General features: G+C 42.8%; 1 protein-coding gene across 3 annotated transcripts in view; it reads left to right on the forward strand.

Moving 5' to 3' along the window:
- The window catches only part of ARHGAP26 (Rho GTPase activating protein 26), a 324,497-nt gene that overhangs the window by 190,682 nt on the left and 112,966 nt on the right, over positions 1-20,849 (forward strand). For all 3 annotated transcript variants that reach the window (XM_030573096.1, XM_030573098.1, XM_030573099.1), the window contains exons 15-17: positions 2,788-2,875; positions 7,543-7,601; positions 10,309-10,414. In XM_030573096.1, coding sequence (XP_030428956.1) covers positions 2,788-2,875; positions 7,543-7,601; positions 10,309-10,414 — 253 coding nt within the window. The remainder of the gene's footprint in view (positions 1-2,787; positions 2,876-7,542; positions 7,602-10,308; positions 10,415-20,849) is intronic.

Genomic DNA, 20,849 nt, shown 5'->3' on the forward strand with positions numbered 1-20,849 from the left:
TGTCCAGGCAAGTCAGAGGAAGATGTTTTTGTATGTCTCTTTGGCCAGAGGAAAGGGCTGGAGAGTAGCCACTCACCACGGCGTAGCTGGAGAAGCCTTGGGAAAATGAGCACCTTGACATAAAAGGTGAGCAGCTGGTTCACTCTGATCTGGCCACAGTTTGCGCAGCGGTTTTCTTTCCCTCTCCGACTGGAGCAATGGACCATCTCTCCTCCTGTGCTTTCATGGTGGCATGTGAAGGAATGTGTGGATTTGGGACTCTCAAAGTTAAAAACAGCCCAGGAGCAAGCCTGGTGGTTAGTACTTTGCACTGCCAAGCAGGAGATGTTGGCTGCCACTCCTAGCTTAGGCGTCTCACTTTCTGGGCTGCTAAACGTTGAGCCCAGTGACTGCCTGGACGAGCTCCTGAGTCAGAACCAACCCTTCTTGGGCAAAGATGGTGGCTGCAACATCTGGAATTAGAAGGTGAAGGGCAGAGTTAAAGCTGCACAGGGAGAGGCATGCTTGCACGTGTGGAGGCAAGGGTCAGCGTGGGAAAGGAAATTGCTGATATGAGTATGAACACACAGCACTTAGAGGCTGCCAGAAGTGTTTAATTTGTTCCCAGGTAGGCTCTGAGGATCAGAAGAGTCAAACTCCCAGCATACCAGAGAGATCTAGAGGGAGGTGCAGAAATGGGCAGCCCTTTTTGAAAACAAAGATTGCTCGGGAGTCTCTGGACAGGCTGGCCTGGAAATGAAGTACATTAAAATGAATGTGCTTAAGCTCCGAGAAACTTGCCTCATATTGCTATAAAAAGCCTTCTAGCCTGACTGTTGTTTGAATTTTTTTCTTCTTCTCTATAATGTTACATAACATTTGTTTGGTTGGAGGCCTGGCGTAGGAGAAGCCTAAATAGCTGGTTTACTAGATGTGGTTCATGCAATGGCTTGCACATATAAAACTTGCCAATTTCTGCTCACTTAGAGCCAGGCTCTGTCTTCTGTTGTCTTGCTGTTTGAGCCGGCTTGCCCCTAGAACGAAGAGAGCTGAAGTAATATTTGACATCTCTCCAGGGCTTGCTCATGTTGTAGAAGTTCAGCAGTTTTTGTAAATCTCTGCATGTGACTCCAGGGATGGGGAGGGATGAATCAGACATTTAAAAAATCTTCAAGGATGCCAAGGAACAGTCTGCTGAGAAGAGGATGTAGGAAACTAATAGAATGACATCAAGAGGCCAGAAGTGAAAAAACAAACCAAAATATGATTTTTCTAAGCCAATAACCCGCCCACCCTGTGCCACCTTCCCAGACTCATTGCTCTACAACATTTTAAAATAGGATTTGGTATTTCTCCCCTCACCCTGATACAAATAAAGTAAACAATAATACCCTACTTTCTCCATCACCGACATACCTATAGAGAAAACTGACCACGTACAAGCTTCCTTGATGTAGAACTCTGCCAGCAGCGCCCCTGAGGATGTTTGCAGATGTTCCTGCTTTTGCAAGCCAATGGGAACTTTATGGCCTGAGTTCTCCCTCCGCCTTCTAGCAGCAAATGTCAGGCTGGCAAAAGCACTCATCTGGCAACAAGTTTCTGGAGTGGCGAGCTAGGGTCTACCAGGTCAAGTGACGCAGTGGATCATTTGCTGACACGCTGCTGTGCCAATGTCCTGCTATGTAGTGCTGTGTGCAACAACTTTGTTTCCTCCTTTTACTCCAGCTGCAGAACAAAGGAGGTCAAGCGCACGTGTAATTTCCTCAGTAGCCAACAGGGCTAGGGCTAGTGGTGGTTCTGCCCTGGGCAAGCAGGCAAATGTCTGCCTTTCCCAGCCAGCAGTGTCGCCTGCACACAGTTACTGAATGTCCTATTGCCCCTGGTATTTTGTTGCCCTAGGCCAGGGGTTGGCAACCTTTCAGAAGTGCTGTGCCAAGTCTTCATTTATCACTCTGTTTTAAGGTTTCGTGTGCCAGTAATACATTTTAACGTTTTTAGAAGATCTGTTTCTGTAAGTCTATAATATATAACTAAATTATTGTATGTATGTAAAGTAAATAAGGTTTAAAAAATGTTTAAGAAACTTCATTTGAAATTAAATTATAATGCAGAGCCCCCCAGACTGGTGGCCAGGACCTGGACAGTGCGAGTGCCACTGAAAATCAGCTCACATGCTGCAGGTTGCCTACCCCTGCCCTAGGCATTTGCCTGCTTTAATTGTATGATACAGCTGGCCCTGGTTACTAGTGGTGACTGTCCGTTCCCCAGCACTAATTTATACTGCTGTGTGCCCAAATCACTTGCCAGTCATTTAGGCATGCCTTGCTGCCATTGTCCATATATTCTTTTGATGTATTTATTTATACTGCAATTGTGTCCCAAAGTCTAAATTAAACGGCATGTGTCTGTTCTGTCTGCCTCTGTCTGATATTTGTTCTGCTTCCATCACTGCAGTACCTAAGCACAGCAGTGTCTTGAAACCTTTTTTTATCATTGTGCTTGAAACGAAAGAATTGGTCCCATCACCCATGAGTGATGAGCTCCTCTTCTTTTTGCTTTTGAACACGTGCAAGTGAGTCCTAGTGTCCAACCTGTGGTCGCCGTCTTCATCCATATCCATGTAAGTAGGAAGAGCTCTCAAGGCTCAAAGTATTTGCTGGTGTTGGTTATTTGGAGAGACCCATTGAGAAACTGGGCAGTGGGATTTTTCCTTCAGAGCTAACCTCACAGTAGTAACTTTGGAGTGACTACGTTGTTTTAATGTGTTCTCTTTGAGCCACTCATTCTTTTCTTGCCTTTCTTCCCTAGATCCCAAAACAGCCTCTGAAACAGAAACAGACATCTGTGCTGAGTGGGAGATAAAGACTATCACCAGTGCACTGAAAACTTACTTGAGGTAGGGGAGAAATGCCTCCTGTGTTATGTCTCCATAAGTGTGTTCTGTAATGACCTGGGGATAGCCTCACCCACTACCCAAGTTTCTTGACAAGAGAACGAGTTTAAAATAACTAAGGACAAGACTGCTTTTAAAGAATCCACCTTGGCTTTTCCACTGAACCCCATGCGTGCTTAGTCAGGACTTCTGGAGTTTACTGAATACTGTACAAATGCTAATGTGTAGGGTCTATTTTGGTCAATTTCACGGTCATAGGATTTAAAAAATAATAAATTTCATGATTTCAATCTGAAATTTTACCGCGTTGGAACTGTAGGGGTCCTGACCCAAAAAGGATTTGGGGAGAGGGTCACAAGGTTATTGTAGGTGGGATTGTGGTACTGCTACCCTTACTTTTATGCTGCTGCTGCTGATGGCAAGCACTGCCTTCAGAGCTGGGCAGCTGGAGAATGGTGGCTGCAGGCTGGGAGCCCAGCTCCGAAGGCAGAGCCGCTGCCAGCAGCACTGCAGAAGTAAGCATGGCCTCGTATGGTATCACCATCTTTTACTTCTGAGCTGCTGCCTGTCGAGCTGGGCCCTCAGCCAGCAGGCACCACTCTCCAGCCGCGCAGCTCTGAAGGCAGGAGCACAGAAGTAAGAGTGACGTGGTATGGTATTGCCACCCTTACTTCTGCACTGCTGCTGGCAGGGTGCTGCCTTTAGAGCTGGGCGCCTCACCAACAGCCACCACTCTGCGGCCACCCAGCTCTAAAGGTAGTGCAGAAATAAGGGTGGCAATACCACGACCTCCCCCCGCAAATAACCTTGTGACCCCCCGCAACTCTCTTTTGGGTCAGGACCCCCAATCTGATAAACACTGGTCTCCCCTGTGAAATCTGTATAGTATAGGGCAAAAGTACACAAAAGACCAGATTTCACAGTCCATGACATGTTTTTCATGGCCCTACTCATGTGGTACAGCCATAACTTATAAAAGCTTATTCCTACGTATCTCACTGTTAAGTTTGTCTCTTGGTTCAGGCTTTTCCCTGTAAGCGAAGACACAATGCGTTCCAGTATGCTGTTGTCTAGCAAATCTGTTGTCCTGATGGCTTAGTGGCAGAAAGTTCAGTGTTTGTTTTTCCAAAAGGACCATGAAAATTCATAAGGTTTTCTTTGATTCCTAGGACTGTACATGTGGGTACAGTCCAACCACATGAGAACGAATGCCATTGTTACAATTGGGTTATTTTCTATAATTGTATAAGTATGACATGCAACATCATTTACTAAAGAACTTGTTCAGAGAAAACTGATACTGTGGAGAGGAATGTTAGAGCCAACATCACACTATTTCCTTTGGTGCCTCCTTGAAATTAATTTCTTCCTGTTAGTTATTTAGTGCTAAAGATATGCAAGAATTTGTCAGTAATTAATAAACTAGAGACTTCTAATTATGGGCCCCTTCTCATCCTTCATCTTCATTTTTTTAATTGCATTGCATTATGCATTGGCAGGTAATATTAGAGATGGGATGAGCAGTTCACAGACTGCAGTGGTGGTTCCTAATCTAAAAAGAGGGATACCCATTAGTTTGCAAGTAGCAATAGGTATTCGGTTATGCAGAACATGCTTCTACCTGCCATGTCGGTATTTTTAAAGCATAAGAAAATGAAACAAAATCCAACGTGGATGACAAATTAGTTAGGTTGGTCCATCTCAGCCTGGAAGATCACAAAGTCAGCACATGACTTTGCATGAATGGCAATCTTTGCTCCAGAGAGTTTCTGAGGAGAGTTGGCAATTTTTCAAAGGGACACTGTTAAAGGCCCAAAAGCAAGCTATTCTGCTGGGTAGGAAAGATAAAAAATGTGGCAAAAGACCACCTTGGCTTAACCATGAGATCTTGCATGATCTAAAAAAATAAAAAGGAGTCATATAAAAAATGGAAACTAAGACAAATTACAAAGGATGAATATAGGCAAACTGCACAGGAATGCAGGGGCAAGATTAGAAAGGCAAAGGCACAAAATGAGCTCAAACTAGCTATGAGAATAAAGGGAAACAAGAAGACTTTTTATCAATACATTAGAAGCAAGAGGAGGACCAAAGACAGGGTAGGCCCACTGCTCAGTGAGGAGGAAGAAACAGTAACAGGAAACTTGGAAATGACAGAGATGCTTAATGACTTCTTTGTTTCGGTCTTCACTGAGAAGTCTGAAGGAATGCCTAACATAGTGAATGCTAATGGGAAGGGGGTAGGTTTAGAAGAGAAAATAAAAAAGAACAAGTTAAAAATCTCTTAGAAAAGTTAGATGCCTGCAAGTCACCAGGGCCTGATGAAATGCATCCTAGAATACTCAGGGAGCTAACAGAGGAGGTATCTGAGCCTCTAGCTATTATCTTTGGAAAATCATGGGAGACAGGAGAGATTCCAGAAGACTGGAAAAGGGCAAACATAGTGCCCATCTACAAAAAGGGAAATAAATACAACCCAGGAAACTACAGACCCGTTAGTTTAACTTCCGTGCCAGGGAAGATAATGGAGCAAGTAATTAAGGAAATCATCTGCAAACACTTGGAAGGTGGTAAGGTGATAGGGAATAGCCAGCATGGATTTGTAAAGAACAAATCATGTCAAACTAATCTGATAGCATTCTTTGATAGGATAAGAAGTCTTGTGGATAAAGGAGAAGCGGTGGATGTGGTATACTTTGACTTTAGTAAGGCATTTGATACTGTCTTGCATGATATTCTTATTGATAAACTGGGCAAATACAACTTAGATGAGGCTACTATAAGGTGGGTGCATAACTAGCTGGATAAGCGTACTCAGAGAGTAGTTATTAATTGTTCCCAATCCTGCTGGAAAGGTATAACAAGTGGGGTTCCACAGGAGTCAGTTTTGGGACCGGCTCTGTTCAATATCTTCATCAACGACTTAGATATTGGCATAGAAAGTGTGCTTATTAAGTTTGCAGATGATACCAAACTGGGAGGGATTGCAACTGCTTTGGAGGATAGGGTCAAAATTCGAAATGATCTGGACAAATTGGAGAAATGGTCTGAGGTAAACAGGATGAAGTTTAATAAAGACAAATGCAAAGTGCTCCACTTAGGAAGGAACAATCAGTTTCACACATACAGAATGGGAAGAGACTGTCTAGGAAGGAGTATGGCAGAAAGGGATCTAGGGGTTATAGTGGAGCACAAGCTACATGAGTCAACAGTGTGAAGCTATTGCAAAAAAAGCAAAAATAAAATAGTAAGCAACTTGATGTTAAAATGTGTCACAGAAAACAGCACTAAAATTCTAATGATCATCATTTCCATAATGAATTTTCCACATCCACTCATTTTTGTGCCTTGGAAATCTTAACATGTATTTTGAAGGAATGCATTAACAGGTGTGTTGTGAGCAAGACACAAGAAGTCATTCTTCCGCTCTACTCTGCGCTGGTCAGGCCTCAGCTGGAGTATTGTGTCCAGTTCTGGGCACCGCATTTCGAGAAAGGTGTGGAGAAATTGGAGAAGGTCCAGAGAAGAGCAGCAAGAATGATTAAAGGTCTAGAGAATATGAAGGAAGGTTGAAAGAATTGGGTTTGTTTAGTTTGGAAAAGAGAAGACTGAGATGGGACATGATAGCAGTTTTCAGGTATCTAAAAGGGTGTCATCAGGAGGAGGGAGAAAACTTGTTCAACTTAGCCTCTAAGGATAGAACAAGAAGCAATGGGCTGAAACTGCAGCAAGGGAGGTTTACATTGGACATTAGGAAAAAGTTCCTAACTGTCAGGGTGGTTAAACATTGGAATAAACTACCTAGGGAGGCTGTGGAATCTCCATCTCTGGAGGTATTTAAAAATAGATTAGATAAATATCTATCAGGGTTGGTCTAGACAGTATTTGGTCCTGCCATTAGGGCAGGGGACTGGACTCGATGACCTCTTGAGGTCCCTTCCAGTCCTAAAGTCTATGAATCTATGAACGGTTAGCACAGGAATAAGATGAGAGTATGAGACACAGGACTGGAATAGTAGGTCATTTCACAGGTCAGGACAGAAGTGTATAGGCAAATCTGAGAGGAGCCTATGACTTAAATATTAGAGAAGCTGCAGGACAGGATTGCGATCCATTTTAGGATCTGCACAGAGAATTAACACAGCACTACCATGTGCCATTCATAGCTTTAGCCAGTGCTCTTGGTCTCTCGTTTTCATCAGCACCAAAGTTTACACAGGCTTTCCTTCAAAATACATGTTAAGATTTCCAAGGCACAAAAATGAGTAGATGTGGAAAATTCATTATGGAAATGATGATCATTAGAATTTTAGTGCTGTTTTCTGTGACACATTTTAACATCAAGTCGCTTACTATTTTGTTTATATATAATACAAGGTTTTGAGAATTTATAGGGAAGTTTGGCCTGTTATTTCTTTTATATATCTTGGTAATTCTGCAGTGGTAGTTGATTCAATTGAAGAGAGGAAAGGAAGACTAAAATAAAGCCCCCTCTGTATCTTATGTTTTTTCTGATGAGAGGAAACTACTTAGGAAAGTTGGTATTGCTTAGCTGTGTCCTTTATGATTTAAGAATGGGTTTATGGGAACAACAGACTCCAAGCTGCTTTTCAGTGATTCAGTGATTATTTTATTGCTCAATTGTGTACATTTTGCTATTCCTATTCCAGAATGCTCCCTGGACCGCTCATGATGTACCAGTTTCAAAGAAGCTTCATCAAAGCAGCAAGTAAGTTTTTATGCATGTGTGCTTGTGACAACCTTCTAAAGAGAAAAATTCCTTTGCAAACAACCGAATGTAACCCCAATGCCAGTACTCTCCTACTGAACTCCTGATGCAAAACAGACTTTGGTAAATGCTGTAAAACAAAATTGGAATTGAGATGCAAGGTGCATGTTCTTGGGTGTACTGTTTTTTAAAGAGTCTAGGTGCTGGTGGGTGGTATATTGGTATAATTAAAGCAGTACAATTCTAGTGTGGAGGCAGCTATATCAGTATAAAAGTGCTTATCCTGGTATAGCTGATTTCTGCATAGCACCTTTGTATCAGTACAACTGTGCTCCCACTAGGGGTTGTATCACAATAACTACTTCAGTTAAAAAAAATCACACAGTATGAAATCTATGTGTAGATCAGATTTACAGGTGACAGTAGCACTTATTAGGCCATGCTTCTCCAGTAATCTAATTCAATCTGTTCTATCTTCAGTAGTCTCTTTCTAGCATCCTTTCTTCCACTGCTTTTCAATAGTCCTACTGTTTTAACACAGGTTCATAGTTCTGATCAGCTGTTATGTAGCAGTTTGGTTCTAATTGCAGTGGAGATACAGCTCCATGAAATGAATCCCCCACTCATTTAAGCAGAGATAGTGACAAGTGGATGTTAGTCATTGAAGTTTCATTATAGAGCACAGATGCATACCAAATTCCTATCACAGTTATAGGAAGGGTTGGTACTACTGAGATTGCCTGTCACTTCCCATTTTTAGACCCTGTTTTCAGTTGCCTATAATTTTGTCATACTTAACAGTTTGAGCATAAATTTGCCATGAAGTGTGTACCCTCGGGCTGATTTTTTTTTGGAAAATTTCAGCTAAAATGTGTGCTGCATTTCTGAGAACGAGGCAAGGAAAAAAGGTGGTGTTTTTGCCCAATCTAAAAAGTCCTGGTTACCTTTTCTTTCAAAAGCTCTAGTGCCACCATACTTTTTAGGAGGACTTGAAATTTAATAAGAGATGTCAGTGGGTGGCTTTTGTGTCAGGGATGTGACTTTTTGCTGTCCCCATGAAAATCTGCCCACATTTGGCCAAGTTGTAAGCCTTTCAAAAATTGTAGTTTATACATGCTTGGTGGAGACTTCTTAGATTTTAGCCTCTAAATTCCCCAAAGAGTCATCTTCTCTAAGCATGCTCCACCCCCTCACCTCACAGGAGTGTAGCGAAAATAAATTCGCTAATATTTGAAAAACACTCAGAAATGAAGTGATGAGTCTATAAAGAGAAAAGTGTGTGAAGAAATGAGCAATTCTATCTTCGGTACAGAGTGGGAATAGTGCTGATTATACAAGTCCTGGGGCCACACATTGAACAATGAGGAGAAATAAAAAATATTGAATAGCTGCTTATTAAGTGAGCACTGTCCATTCTGTGCGCTATATGAGGCAGGGGCTCTGTTTGGTGTGTAATTATGGATTTAAGTTGCAGACATTGGTAGATATGAAGCTGTTCAGTGCTATTCTGAGGTATTGAATGGTGTTTGGGACCAGGAATCAGAACTCCAGTTCCCTTATTTCAACTCTCTCACTGACTTTGGGCAAATCACTCAAATTCTCCATGTTTCAGCTTTATTTCTGTGAGGTTGGATGTTGCGTTCTAAACTCACGGGCCCATAGTGAGGTTAAGTTAATTGTTTGTAAAGAGTTTAGCATCCTTGAATCTCAAAACAAAAACCAGGTACGTAGCTGCTAATATTGCTAGTCTTTCATGTGGTACATTAAGGTGCTGAACTGACTCCATTTGAACCTGCCCTTTCTAGAAGGGAAAGGGAGGATGAAATATCCAAGGGAGGGCTTTTAACAGGATGGCTTCCGATGACTTTATCACCAAAGGCCTCATGCTATAAATGAAATGCAAATATTAAGATATTTCCACTTTTGTGAATGACAACTGGTCATCCTTATTTCAAAACCTTTCTAGTTATCAGGCTAAAGTTACCCTTATGGAGATTGAATATTTATTATACAAGCACATTGAGGTGCTTTCTCTGTTGAAACTAGCCAAATGGTAGCCACTTGAATTACAATCAGCCTGTTCTCCGGTCACAAGTGCCTTGGCTTTGTTTGGCATTTTGTCAACCTCCATCCTCAGTCATTTAGTTCACCTGCTTTGGTTTGTGTGTCCCTTTTTTTAAAGAAACTTGTTTTCATCATGGGAGACTACCTGGGTAAAAAGAAATAGAGATAGACGTTCCCCGTCATCCCCAGAATAGCCTGTAGCCTGGTGATTACAATGTGGAAGGTCCAGGTTCAAGTCCTTCCTTTCCAGTTTCACACTCTCCTGTGGGAACTGTTCCACTTAGTATAAACAATTTAAGTATTCCCTGCAGGATGGTCTTAAACTGGAGTCACCTGCATCTCAGTTGAGTGCCCAGTCTGTCAGGTGCAACAAATATTTAATTATTTCGCAGAATGGAACAGATCCGACAGGAGGGATTGAGAGACAGAGACTGACTCTGTAGATTGGCTATTGGCCATTCTGATCTCTGAAATCTTGAAGATATTCACGGGATTGGTGAACCATTTACCACCTAGCTGTATTCAAGACACCTACATCTCTGATTGAATCTCTGTCCTGATCTGGGTGGTTTTTTTTTAGGTTTTTTTTTTAAATAAAAATAAGCAGGTAGCAGATCGAATAATATCTTGTTTCCCAATGCAGAGCTGGAGAATCAGGAATCCAGAATCTCAGAGATCCACAACCTTGTTCATCGGCTCCCAGAAAAAAACAGACAGATGCTGCAGATGCTCATGAACCACTTGGCAAAGTAAGTGTATGGCTTTGATATACTTTCTTTTTTCCACCATCTCTAAAAGTTAATAGTCCTAGAAAAATTTCTTGTGTGTTTAGGGTCTTGAGTCAGATCTGACTGCATTACGGTAACTGAAAACCTATGTGTGAAAGAATCATTAATGCAAAGAAGGATATGGAGAAGATGCAGTAGGAAAGAAATCCTAGCTTTCTGACTGCTGTATATGATCACTCAGCATTTGTGGTGCTTCAGTCTACATTACCCACTTCATTGCTGTGTTGTTGTTTTAGATAGAATGCACGTGTTGTGCTAATGGAAATGTACCATTGCTTCCAATGGCAGGTTAATAGATGATGGTTGTACAAGGGTTGCAATGGAGAGGCCATAGTAATGAAGGTTAAAAGCGAATCAAAATCATAAGGAGATCAGAGTTATCACAGTGATAGGGTAGACTACATTGCCACATCAAATATATTGTCCCTAGGCCGCCTGATTCATCATACTGCCAGTGCTTAAGTCACCTTGAAACGTTTTGGGGTAGAGGGTTTGGTAAAGTTTTGATTTCAGTCATAGGGGTGGCCTATAATCTGCCCTCATAATTGCCATAGAGCTCATTGGTTAGTGTTTAAAGAAGTGAAAACACCACCCAGAGTGACTGAGCAGTTCACATGCCAGCTTCACGAATAGGAGATCGTACCTGGCCATTCCTTCACTATGTATACAGGAAAGATTATCAAGGAGTCGAGGAAACATTGGAATGAGTTAAGCGGGCTGTCAATAAAAATTTGGGAAAGCATAAAGCTCTCTGTTTAAAAAAAAAAAAAAAAAAAGCCACCAGATGCTTTCTTGCGACCTTTGTGCCTGTGCTATGGAACCAGAGCACAGCTATTTAAAAAGCAGAAAAGCTGGTTTAGATCGTAGTTTCAAAACCTCAGATGCTTACAGGCTCAAGCCAAAGGAGAGGGAGTTCCAGCTACTCCACCAGCCAAATATGCACAAGGCGTCTCATGACTGCTTCAGTGCTTTGCATTATTTTTTTAGTGGTGGTTGTTTTATTTAAAGGAGAACTCGCTTTTAATCACTGTGGTATTCGGAGGGGGGAGGGAAGGAGCAGGAGAGCACAATGGGCTTTGTGCTGTTTTAGCAGCGCTTTGTTAAGAGAGAGAAGGGATTTAAAAACAAACAAACAAATTATATGAGTGTGGCAGAATTTGTTATTTTTAAGGGTAAAATGCCCTTAGCAGTTTTTCCCATTACGTAGCTGCTCCTAGGGAAAGGCAGGAAGTCACTATAACTAAAGGCTGTTTTGCTGCTTTTTTGTTTGTTTTTTGGAATTGGAATAGTGAGCTAAAAGGGCCTGCAAAGACATTCACTGAATTCCTAGGAGCAGTGCCTGCATGTGCTTGCTAATATTAATAGCTAGCTGTATAGTTTTGCTTATAAATAAGAAGGTATCCATTGTGGTTGGGGTCACCCTGTCAGTAATTCCTGAGACACAGTCAGGTCATAGGCTCTCATCAAATAGCCAGCACTCATTACAGTCCTTCTGTCATCCTCACATATGAAAGTATTTCTTCTCCCGCATTGCTATGTGTGGCGCCTTTGTCTAGTGAAGCATATGTTGCTGTACTAAAAGACATTTTCCCTCTGGCCTGGAGGCACCATCTCTAGGGATAGAGGAGGATAGTTCAGTCCCTTTGGTCTGTTCAATCTGTGACCTCACTGCTGAGGCTGTTGACTAGGGGGACAAGTAGTGCCAGTGGGAACCTTTAGTGAGATAAATGGGTGTGCAATTGATTTTAAGCTTTATCCTTCACTTAGTATCTGCTGAGGATAGCTGAGGCAGATGTGTGTGTGTGTGTGTGCGCGCACCATGGGAAGGGAAGGGGAAGTGTGCATGGTGAGGACTGGAATTTTTTATGGAAAGGGAAATATGGCAGTGTTCTAGGGCTTAGAAGATACAGAGCAGACAGGATTCTTTCAGTGGGTAGAAGAAATCATCCCCTGGATTGTTAATGCAAGTGAATAATTTTCGCTTTGCTAATGCATACACTGCATGATTTGCACACGCAGAGGGCCAATGCCTCTCCCAATTTCTCAGGAAAGATTTAATAGTAGTGTGTGGCAGAGAGGCCTCATGTTACTGAGACTTTTGCTACTTTCACAAAACACACTAAATAGTATCTTTTGCTAGATCATTATAGAGGTCTCTAAATACATGTAAACTGCATTGGTCAAATAAATGAACAGGGTTCCTCTTGAGCTGTATTATCTCTGATGCATATTGTTTGCTTTCTCACTAATTTGCAGTAGAACTCTTAATGTGGACTAGCAGAGTTCTACTATTAATAAAATGGCTAATACAGTTTGACATGGCAATTATTAATTAAAAAATTAAAGATCAGTCTCTCATAAGCATCTCTAAACTCTCTTAGTACGTGTGAAGTACAGCATTACTTAGGAAATGCGAAAACACTTATTTAAGCTAGAGAGGGGTGCTCATACAGCTGGACTCTTAAATGTTGGAGGCTGGAGCTTTGGGTGAGGCAAGTGGTACTTGAGCGTAGAACATGCACAGGCACAGAAACAGACTCTCCAAACCCTGGGCGAAGGTGGGTTTTGCTATTGGGCTATATGACCACTTAAAAGAAAGTAGAAAAGGAAAGATGCAGGAGATGGAAGGGTGGGTGCTGGGGAATGCTCAGAAGAGAGCAAATCATAGACAGGAAACAGGGAGAATGAGAAGGCTTGAAATGAAAAAATTAGGTAGATTTCAGCTGCTAGGTTATCACATTTTACTTTATTCATGTTGCTGCATATATTTTTGTCCCTTTTTCCAGGCAGTTTTATATTCTAATAATTTAAAATATGATGCATGTGCAGTCAGGACTATTTCAACAGCAACCAAACACTGTTTTCTCCTCCCTCTTGTCTTTCAGACCTGGTTTTCTTGGAACATACTATTAGTGTAATCTTTGGTCCATTAATAGTTTAAACCTGTATTTCTCTTTTACAGGTGCACACTCACTGTTTCTGTGATGAATCCAGCTTTGATTTACTGTTACTATAGGAGGATAGTGATGTTTGTCATGATTTACTCAGGAGTATCTCAGTAGAAGGCAGGGAAAACCCATGCTGACTTGAACTGTCCCAAAGTTTGCAGCTGTTCTGGCCTATGTCGGCAGGAATTTACCAACTAGCATTTCAGCAGAGGCAGCTCTAGAAGTTACAGTGACACAGATGACCTGTCAAAGTGCCTGGGGTTTCTGTTTCAAAGCTGGTGTGAAAGCTGAGCAAAGAAGCTTAACTGAAGTCCAAAGCATTTTAATAAGTAAAAGGTTAAAAAATGAGAAAGCTCTTGTGAACACCTTGCTACTGTTTGAGTTACAGAATTCTCTATTGTTTAATCCATCTGTTACATCTCAAACTCTTTCCTCAGAGGGAAAGTACTCTGGATTCCAGGGTTTATGGAGGAATTATGCTAGGCTAAGAGCAGGTGCAGAAAATGAAATAAAAACAGTGTTCAATTAAGAGTATTGCATATTTCAGGAGGATTCTGCCAATCCTTGCACTCTCTTTAGACTTTGGTGGATACTTTTTAACTAATTTTTCCTAATAAAAGTGGTGTAGTACTTTTGTGCTGGCATTTCACATTTTTTTTCTTCACGGCGATTTGGCTGGAAGTTCATTTTTCTTTCGGTTGTATGGAAATGTCTGTTACAAAGTAGGTCACTGCAGTGTTAGAATTGTGCCAGGGCTGAGCCCTGTTAGTCCAGGAAGCAGCCCGGGAATCTCTCATGAGTGACGTGTGTGTTTTCAAGGTAGGGATGGGGATGGGGTGGAGTCCGGATAAATAAAATTGATCTCTTCCCCCCCCCCCAATAGGTTTTTCATTTTGGTGTCTGACACAAGGTTGTAATTTTGATACTGTTACAGTTATCCACTTGGAAGGGCCAAATACTGTTATGCATAGAAACATAAACAAGCACTTACATTACACATTTTTTGAAATCTGTGAACGTTTTAAAACTTTTTTTTTTTTGGCAAAACAGCAGAATGAGATTAAAAACATTTTGTATAAAATCAGCTGGAGTTAAGAAGTCTCCTTGTAGAAAGAAAACTTCTGGGATTTGTCTTCTTTGTGGAGGGAAGAGAGGCAGTGGTTAATTTGCTATCCTCCACTCTAGCAACTCACTTTTTCTTGTAGATTTTTAAGCCTTTTTGTTGCTTAAATCCCTCTTGGGCCCTAACACCTATCCTTACGGTTGGTCTGAGGTTTTTGCCCTAATTTAAACACTTGGATATTGGTATAAATGCATAAACACTAGAGAGTTACACTGATTTAATCAAATGGGTTTTTTTTCTACCAATTTAGTTAAACCAGTGCAAAGCAAAGTGTAGTCAAGCCCTTTGTTGCCAGGTGTCCAAGAAACTGTGCTAATTACACTACGTCTCAATCTTTGGAACCAGATTTCACTCTTTCCTCTCTGCAGGTGTTTAAATAAGTACCGTATATACTCAATCATAAGCTGGTTAATTTGTAAGCTGACTCCCCCACCGCCCCGATGGATATTGGATGGGTTTTTATGACTCATTCATAAGTTGACCCTTTAATTCAAGGGTCAGCAAACTTTGACTCCTGGGCCATCAGGATAAGCTGCTAGTGGGCTGAGGTGGTTTGTTTACCTCGAGCATCCACAGGCACAGAGGTAAACCTAAATAAACAAAGTGTTCCAGTGCACCAGCTGCTTACCCTGATGGGCTGGGACAGCAACTGGTGGGGAAACTTTTTTGGGGGGAGAAGCTAGGGGTCAGGGGAGTAACCCCTGTGACCACCCCTCACATGACCCCACCCCTAGCCCAGGACCCCCACGCTCTCCCCATCCCATCCTTTCCCACCTTATCTGGGGAGGGCCAGGTGAGAATGTCTCTGACCTGGCCGCAGCCTGCTCTGGGGGGCCGGGTTGGGCAGCGCAGCCATAGCCTGCTCCGGGGCATGGGGGGAAGGGCAGCACGGCCATAGCCTGCTCCGGGGGGGGGGGGGAGGGCTGGGCTGAGGGGGAGACCAGCGTGGCCAGAAGTGGAGAGACTCTGGCCCTGCCTCTTCCCTTTTGGCTCTACTGCCTATCCTTGCTCCCTCTGTTATGGGGAGGGGCTCTGTCCCACCTCTCCCTCTCTATACCCCTTCATAAGTTGACTCCCTTCTCTGGTGCTTCCCTTTTTTACTAAAAAAATTCGGCTTATGAACGAGTATATGTGGTAAATGCTTTGGAGAAGCAGAACAGGAAGATTTTGATCCATTTACATTTCAGGAGTTAGAATTTTTAGTCTCATTGCTTTATTTTTATGTTTGAGAATGTTTTGTTGTAGCTGAGAGAACCATGCTCATTAATAGATACTTTGTAGTTCTATAGCACCTTTCATCCAAGGCTCCTGCCGCAATTTTGATCATGTTTCCCCTTGTGACTCATATCACCCATTGATGTTTGTCTTTCTGTCTGCAAACATCTCCTGTCAGTCCGAGGCAACAGACTTGCCATTTTCTCTGGGCTGTGCATCTATTTCCTTTTCTTGTGAAAGATCAAAACAATGAAATGTATCGTGTCCAAAGTGTGTGTACGTGCATTTAGTAGGATTCATTCTCTTTAATCATTCACAGCTGCAGTCTGGCCAATAGAGACTTACCCCCTCTGCTTTTTGCTACCGTAGTGTATTTTTGGTTCTTGTGTTCTAACCAACACAGTAGTGATCACTACCTGTAGCACAGATTGTTCTCAGCTTCTCAGCCTTGGTTTCCGTTGGTTCTGCAAGGCAGCAGCTCTCTGATGTCAGCCAAGAGTGGAGGTTACCCAGCGATTTTTCTACATTACAGCTCTCTAACCTGTACTTGTGGGGCTGTGCTAGAATGAAAGAAGATAGGAGGATGGACTATGAACTGGAAGTGGAATAAAACTAATTCCAAACACTTTTATCAAGGTTTTAAATCATTTTCTTACTAAAGGGCCATTGGCAAGAAAGTCCTCCAGGGCCATGTGCAGAACCAATGGAAACCAAGGCTGAGAAGCTGAGAACAAATATAGCATTTGCTGTATTGTTTGTGTTGCATAGTCATATCTTTGGCCTGGGTAGCATATATATTTTTTTGCACTTAGGGGAAATGGACAACGCTGCAGGCCTGCTTTTGGGCAGACCTAAATATCATGATAGAGGCCATATTCCCCCTTGGTACTGAGTATGGCACTTACCTCTATACTTTCAGCAAGTGACTAGACCAGAGTGGGCAGAATTTTTGGCCTAAGGGCCACATCGGGTTTCAGAAATTATATGGACGGCCAATTAGGGGAGGCTGTGCCTTCCCAAACAGCCAGGCATGGCATAGCCCCCTGCCCCCTATCCGACCTCCCCTGCTTCTCACCCCCTAATGCCCCCCCCGGGACTCCTGCCCCATCCACCCCTCCCTGTCCCCTGATTGCCCACCGACCCTAACTGCCCCCTGCCGCCCCATCCAACCCCTCCTCTCATTTCTGACTCCCTCACCCCCCCGGGACCCCTGCCCCATCCAACCACCCCTTCTCTCTGTCCCCTTACTGCCCTCGGAACTGCTTCCCCTGACTGCCCCCTGCCACGCCATCCAACCCCCACCTCCTTCCTGACTGCCCCCCGGGACCCCTGCTCCCCCCCCGACCCCTATTCACTCCCCCACCCCAACCACCACCCTGAACTCCCCTGCCCTTTATCCAGCCACCCCTTCCCACTCCCTACTCCTTACCATGCTGCCTGGGGCACCAGTAGCTGGCGGCGCTAGAGCTGTGCCGCCCAGAGCACCAGGACAGGCAGCTGTGCTGCCCGGCTGGAGTCAGCCACACCACCGCACAGCATAGAGCACCGGGTCAGGCCGTGGCTCTGCAGCTGTGCTGCCCAAGGAGCATGCTGCCCTGCTACCCAGAACATTGCAACAGTGGCACAGTGAGCTGAGGCTGTGTGGGAGGGGGAACAGCAGGGGGGGCTGGGGACTAGCCTTCCGGGCCAGGAGCTCAGGGGCTGGGCAGGAAAGTCCCGCGGGCTGTGGTTTGCCCATTTCTGGACTAGATCAGTAAATCCTCTCATTGAAGCACCTGTTCAACAAGATGAGCTGTTGCAGAGGTTTTACCATGGAGGCTTTTTTCCCTCAAGGTGCAGCAAGCAATCAGGCTTTTTTCTTCTTGGCCTGGCAGGCTCTGATTTCATCCTCATGGCTGCTGTTTATGCTGCTGATTGGTAACTGTTCATTTGTTGGGTTTATACACTATTTCCGGAAAGCCATTCTTGTCTGGGACAGTCTGGAAATTTCCATTTGTCTCTGGGGCCTTTCGGATGCTTCTCTCATATATTCTCTTCCCAATCTGGTGTACAAAAGAAAATAGCAAACCAAACTCTCTGGACCTTGCATGGAAAAATTAAACAGAGTTCCTCCTTCTATTTCTATTCTTTCTTTCCCACTTCAGTGGGATATTTTAATTTTGCCAGATACTCATATCCTAATCCTTTGGACTGAGACACATTACAGCCCTGGACAGAGATCTGGACCTGCTCAAGTTTGTGATTAACTCCTAGGAGAGATCTCGGGTTATGATCTCCTCGATGCTTACTCCTACTGTGGAATAAGAAGAGAGTCACACCATTAGAAGTACACCTCTACCTCGATATAACACTGTCCTCGGGAGCCAAAAAATCTTACTGCATTATAGGTGAAACCACGTTATATTGAACTTGATTTGATCTGCCAGAGTGTGCAGCCCCGTCCCCCCAGAGCACTGCTTGGAACCGCGTTATATCTGAGTTTGTGTTATATCGGGTGGCCTTATAACAGGGTAGAGGTGTAATCATAGTTCAAACATAGGTTAATATAGCTCATTAGATTGCTTCAGTGTTGTTTGGTTCTGTGCCTATCCTGGCTGATATGAAAGGTAGTCAGCAGGCATATCAGGAACTTCTTTTCACCCTGTCTCCTAATATAAAAACAAGAGATAATGCAGTGAAATTGAAAGGTGACGAATTTAAAACTGATGAGAAATAAATTTTCTCACAATGCATGGTTGGACGGTAGACCTCATTGCCACGGTATAACATTGAAGGGCAAGTAGTTAGCAAGATTAAAAAAGGGCTTGGAATTTTACACCTATAACAATATTCAGCATTCTTATAGTAAATACTTAAAAAAAAGGTTTTGAAGGCATTTAAAAGCTTATACTTCAGAGTTTAAGCAAATCTTAACCACCAGAATTTAGGAAGAGTGTCGCTTTGAGGGCAGTTTATCCCACATCTGCCTACTGCAGGGTTTTTCGCACCTTCCTCTGAAGCATCTAGTGCTGGCCACTGCTGGAGATAAAATACTAGATTGGATGGACCATGAGACTGATCCAGTCTCACAATTCCTGTAGTGCTATGTTGCTTCAGACTCAGCTGAATGCATAGGCTCTTTAAAACAGGTGCCTATTGATTGTTGACAGAAGATCTCAGATTTCTTGGAACACACTGGGGTTCCCACACTGAGCAAGCTTTAATGTTCAGTATTTTTGTGTGAGAAGTTTCATGTAAAAGTTCACAACAATTAAATTTGGGTCAGATTTGCATGATGATCACTGAGCACAGGCAGGCACATCTGCCCTTGGAATGAGATGATAATCTCTTGGTGAAAGCTGCCACACCAACCTTTCTGCCTGCCAGGGCTTTTCCTTTGGGTAGCACTGTACCAGAGTAGTTATGTGTTCATGTCAACTTTTAGTTTGTTCTCCTTCCCCGAGCTCATAATATAACATAATATTCTATAGGGCTTACTAAGTGGAGGTCTTTCAGATAGATTCTTAAATGCTTTAGTCTGTGGGGGTGGGCATTCATGAGTCAATGCACATTTTGCAAGATTTCTATTTGATGTCAATAATCGAAATTTCCCTAATCCACTGTTCTTTACCTGTTGCTATTTTCAACCCCATAGATGGCTGTACTGCAAAAGTACCACACCTGTATGTAATTTGCATTGGAAGGCACAATATAGATATCAATTATTATTTGCTCATTTAGAGCAGTTGCCTCTGTTAATAATCACTGGTCTTAGATGTTATTTCTCCACTCCCTTGCTAGATGAAGGATTTAGTTTAGATTCGACTGTGGCTTTCTTCATGACCGTAACTTGATAAATCAGGATGTTTTAGTACGAGTATCCTTCCATAGAAGCACCAGCATTATTTTCTGTTTAAAGTAGTTTTTGATTGGCACTTTGTTGTCTGTTTTGAGGTCTCATTGAAGCAAATGCATTAGTGCGTGTGAATGTAAATCAAGAGTTCTGAGTGCAAGTCCCAGCTCTGCCACTGACTCGATGTGCCATTGGGCAAGTTGCTTTATCTCTGTGTCTCCGTTTCCCTATCTGTTAAATGGGGATAACATTTACCTCAGAGGGATATTGTGAGGATTCTTAAGTTAGTGTCTGCATAAGGTGTTTAAAAAAACTCTGAGATAAATGGGCAAAATACATGCTAATTGTTACTTCTGCTTCTCTCCTCCCTCTTGGACTTTCCCTGCTGCCCCCCTTTGACCCCCCCCCCCCCAGTTGGGAAGGCTAGGGAAAACAGACATTAGTTACAGAAAAATACTAACTTTATTTTGGATTCTTCTGCAATCTTCTTAAGCCCAAACTCTTTTTAATCTTTATGTGGTTCAGAGTGCTGCAGGGTGACTACACTCTCCTGTTAGGCAGAGAAACCCTACCACCCTCTCTGCTGTCCTGTATGCTGTATCCCCTTTGCTGGATCCATCTGGCTCCAGCTCCTACCCAAACTTGTCCAGCTGGTTTTCAAGACCAGAGTTATTAAATCTGGCACCTTCCACCATCATTAAAACTAATTAAAAATGTAATTAAGTAAAAAATATTGCACACTGGAGCAAAGTATTCCAATTTCACACCAGCTCTGAAATTCCTGGCAAAAGAATGGAGACTTACTATGTAGGGAACGGAGTATTTTTGTATACTGAGTACTCTGTCCGCCAAATCAAGAATATTTTTAAAAGCAAATTCTCCCACAGTTTTCTCCACAGTGAGGCCTTAACCTATATAGCCCTAAAAATACCACAGGCTGAAGTACTACTTGCTAATTCACCACACTGGATGTAAAAAGTTGCTTCCAACAGAGTTCCATAGGCAGGAAGAGAGATGTAGAAAGGAAAAGTTTTATAAAAATAAAACTTACAAAAGTTACACGTCAAGCTCAAAAGCATGTCTCTTTCGCCAACAGAAAAATAAAAAATATTACCTCACTCCATCTAGTCTCTTACCTATTTAAAGGCCTTTTTTAGTTAGAAGATGGATTCTCTCTCTGTCACACATGCACACACACACAGAGTGTGTGCACATGCACATTAAAAGCTCTAAAAGTGACTAGTAATTTTGGGTGCCACACTTTTTCGGTGCCAACTG

The sequence above is a fragment of the Gopherus evgoodei genome, chromosome 8 (genome assembly GCF_007399415.2).
Source record: "Gopherus evgoodei ecotype Sinaloan lineage chromosome 8, rGopEvg1_v1.p, whole genome shotgun sequence".
NCBI classification, from domain to species: Eukaryota; Metazoa; Chordata; order Testudines; family Testudinidae; genus Gopherus; species Gopherus evgoodei.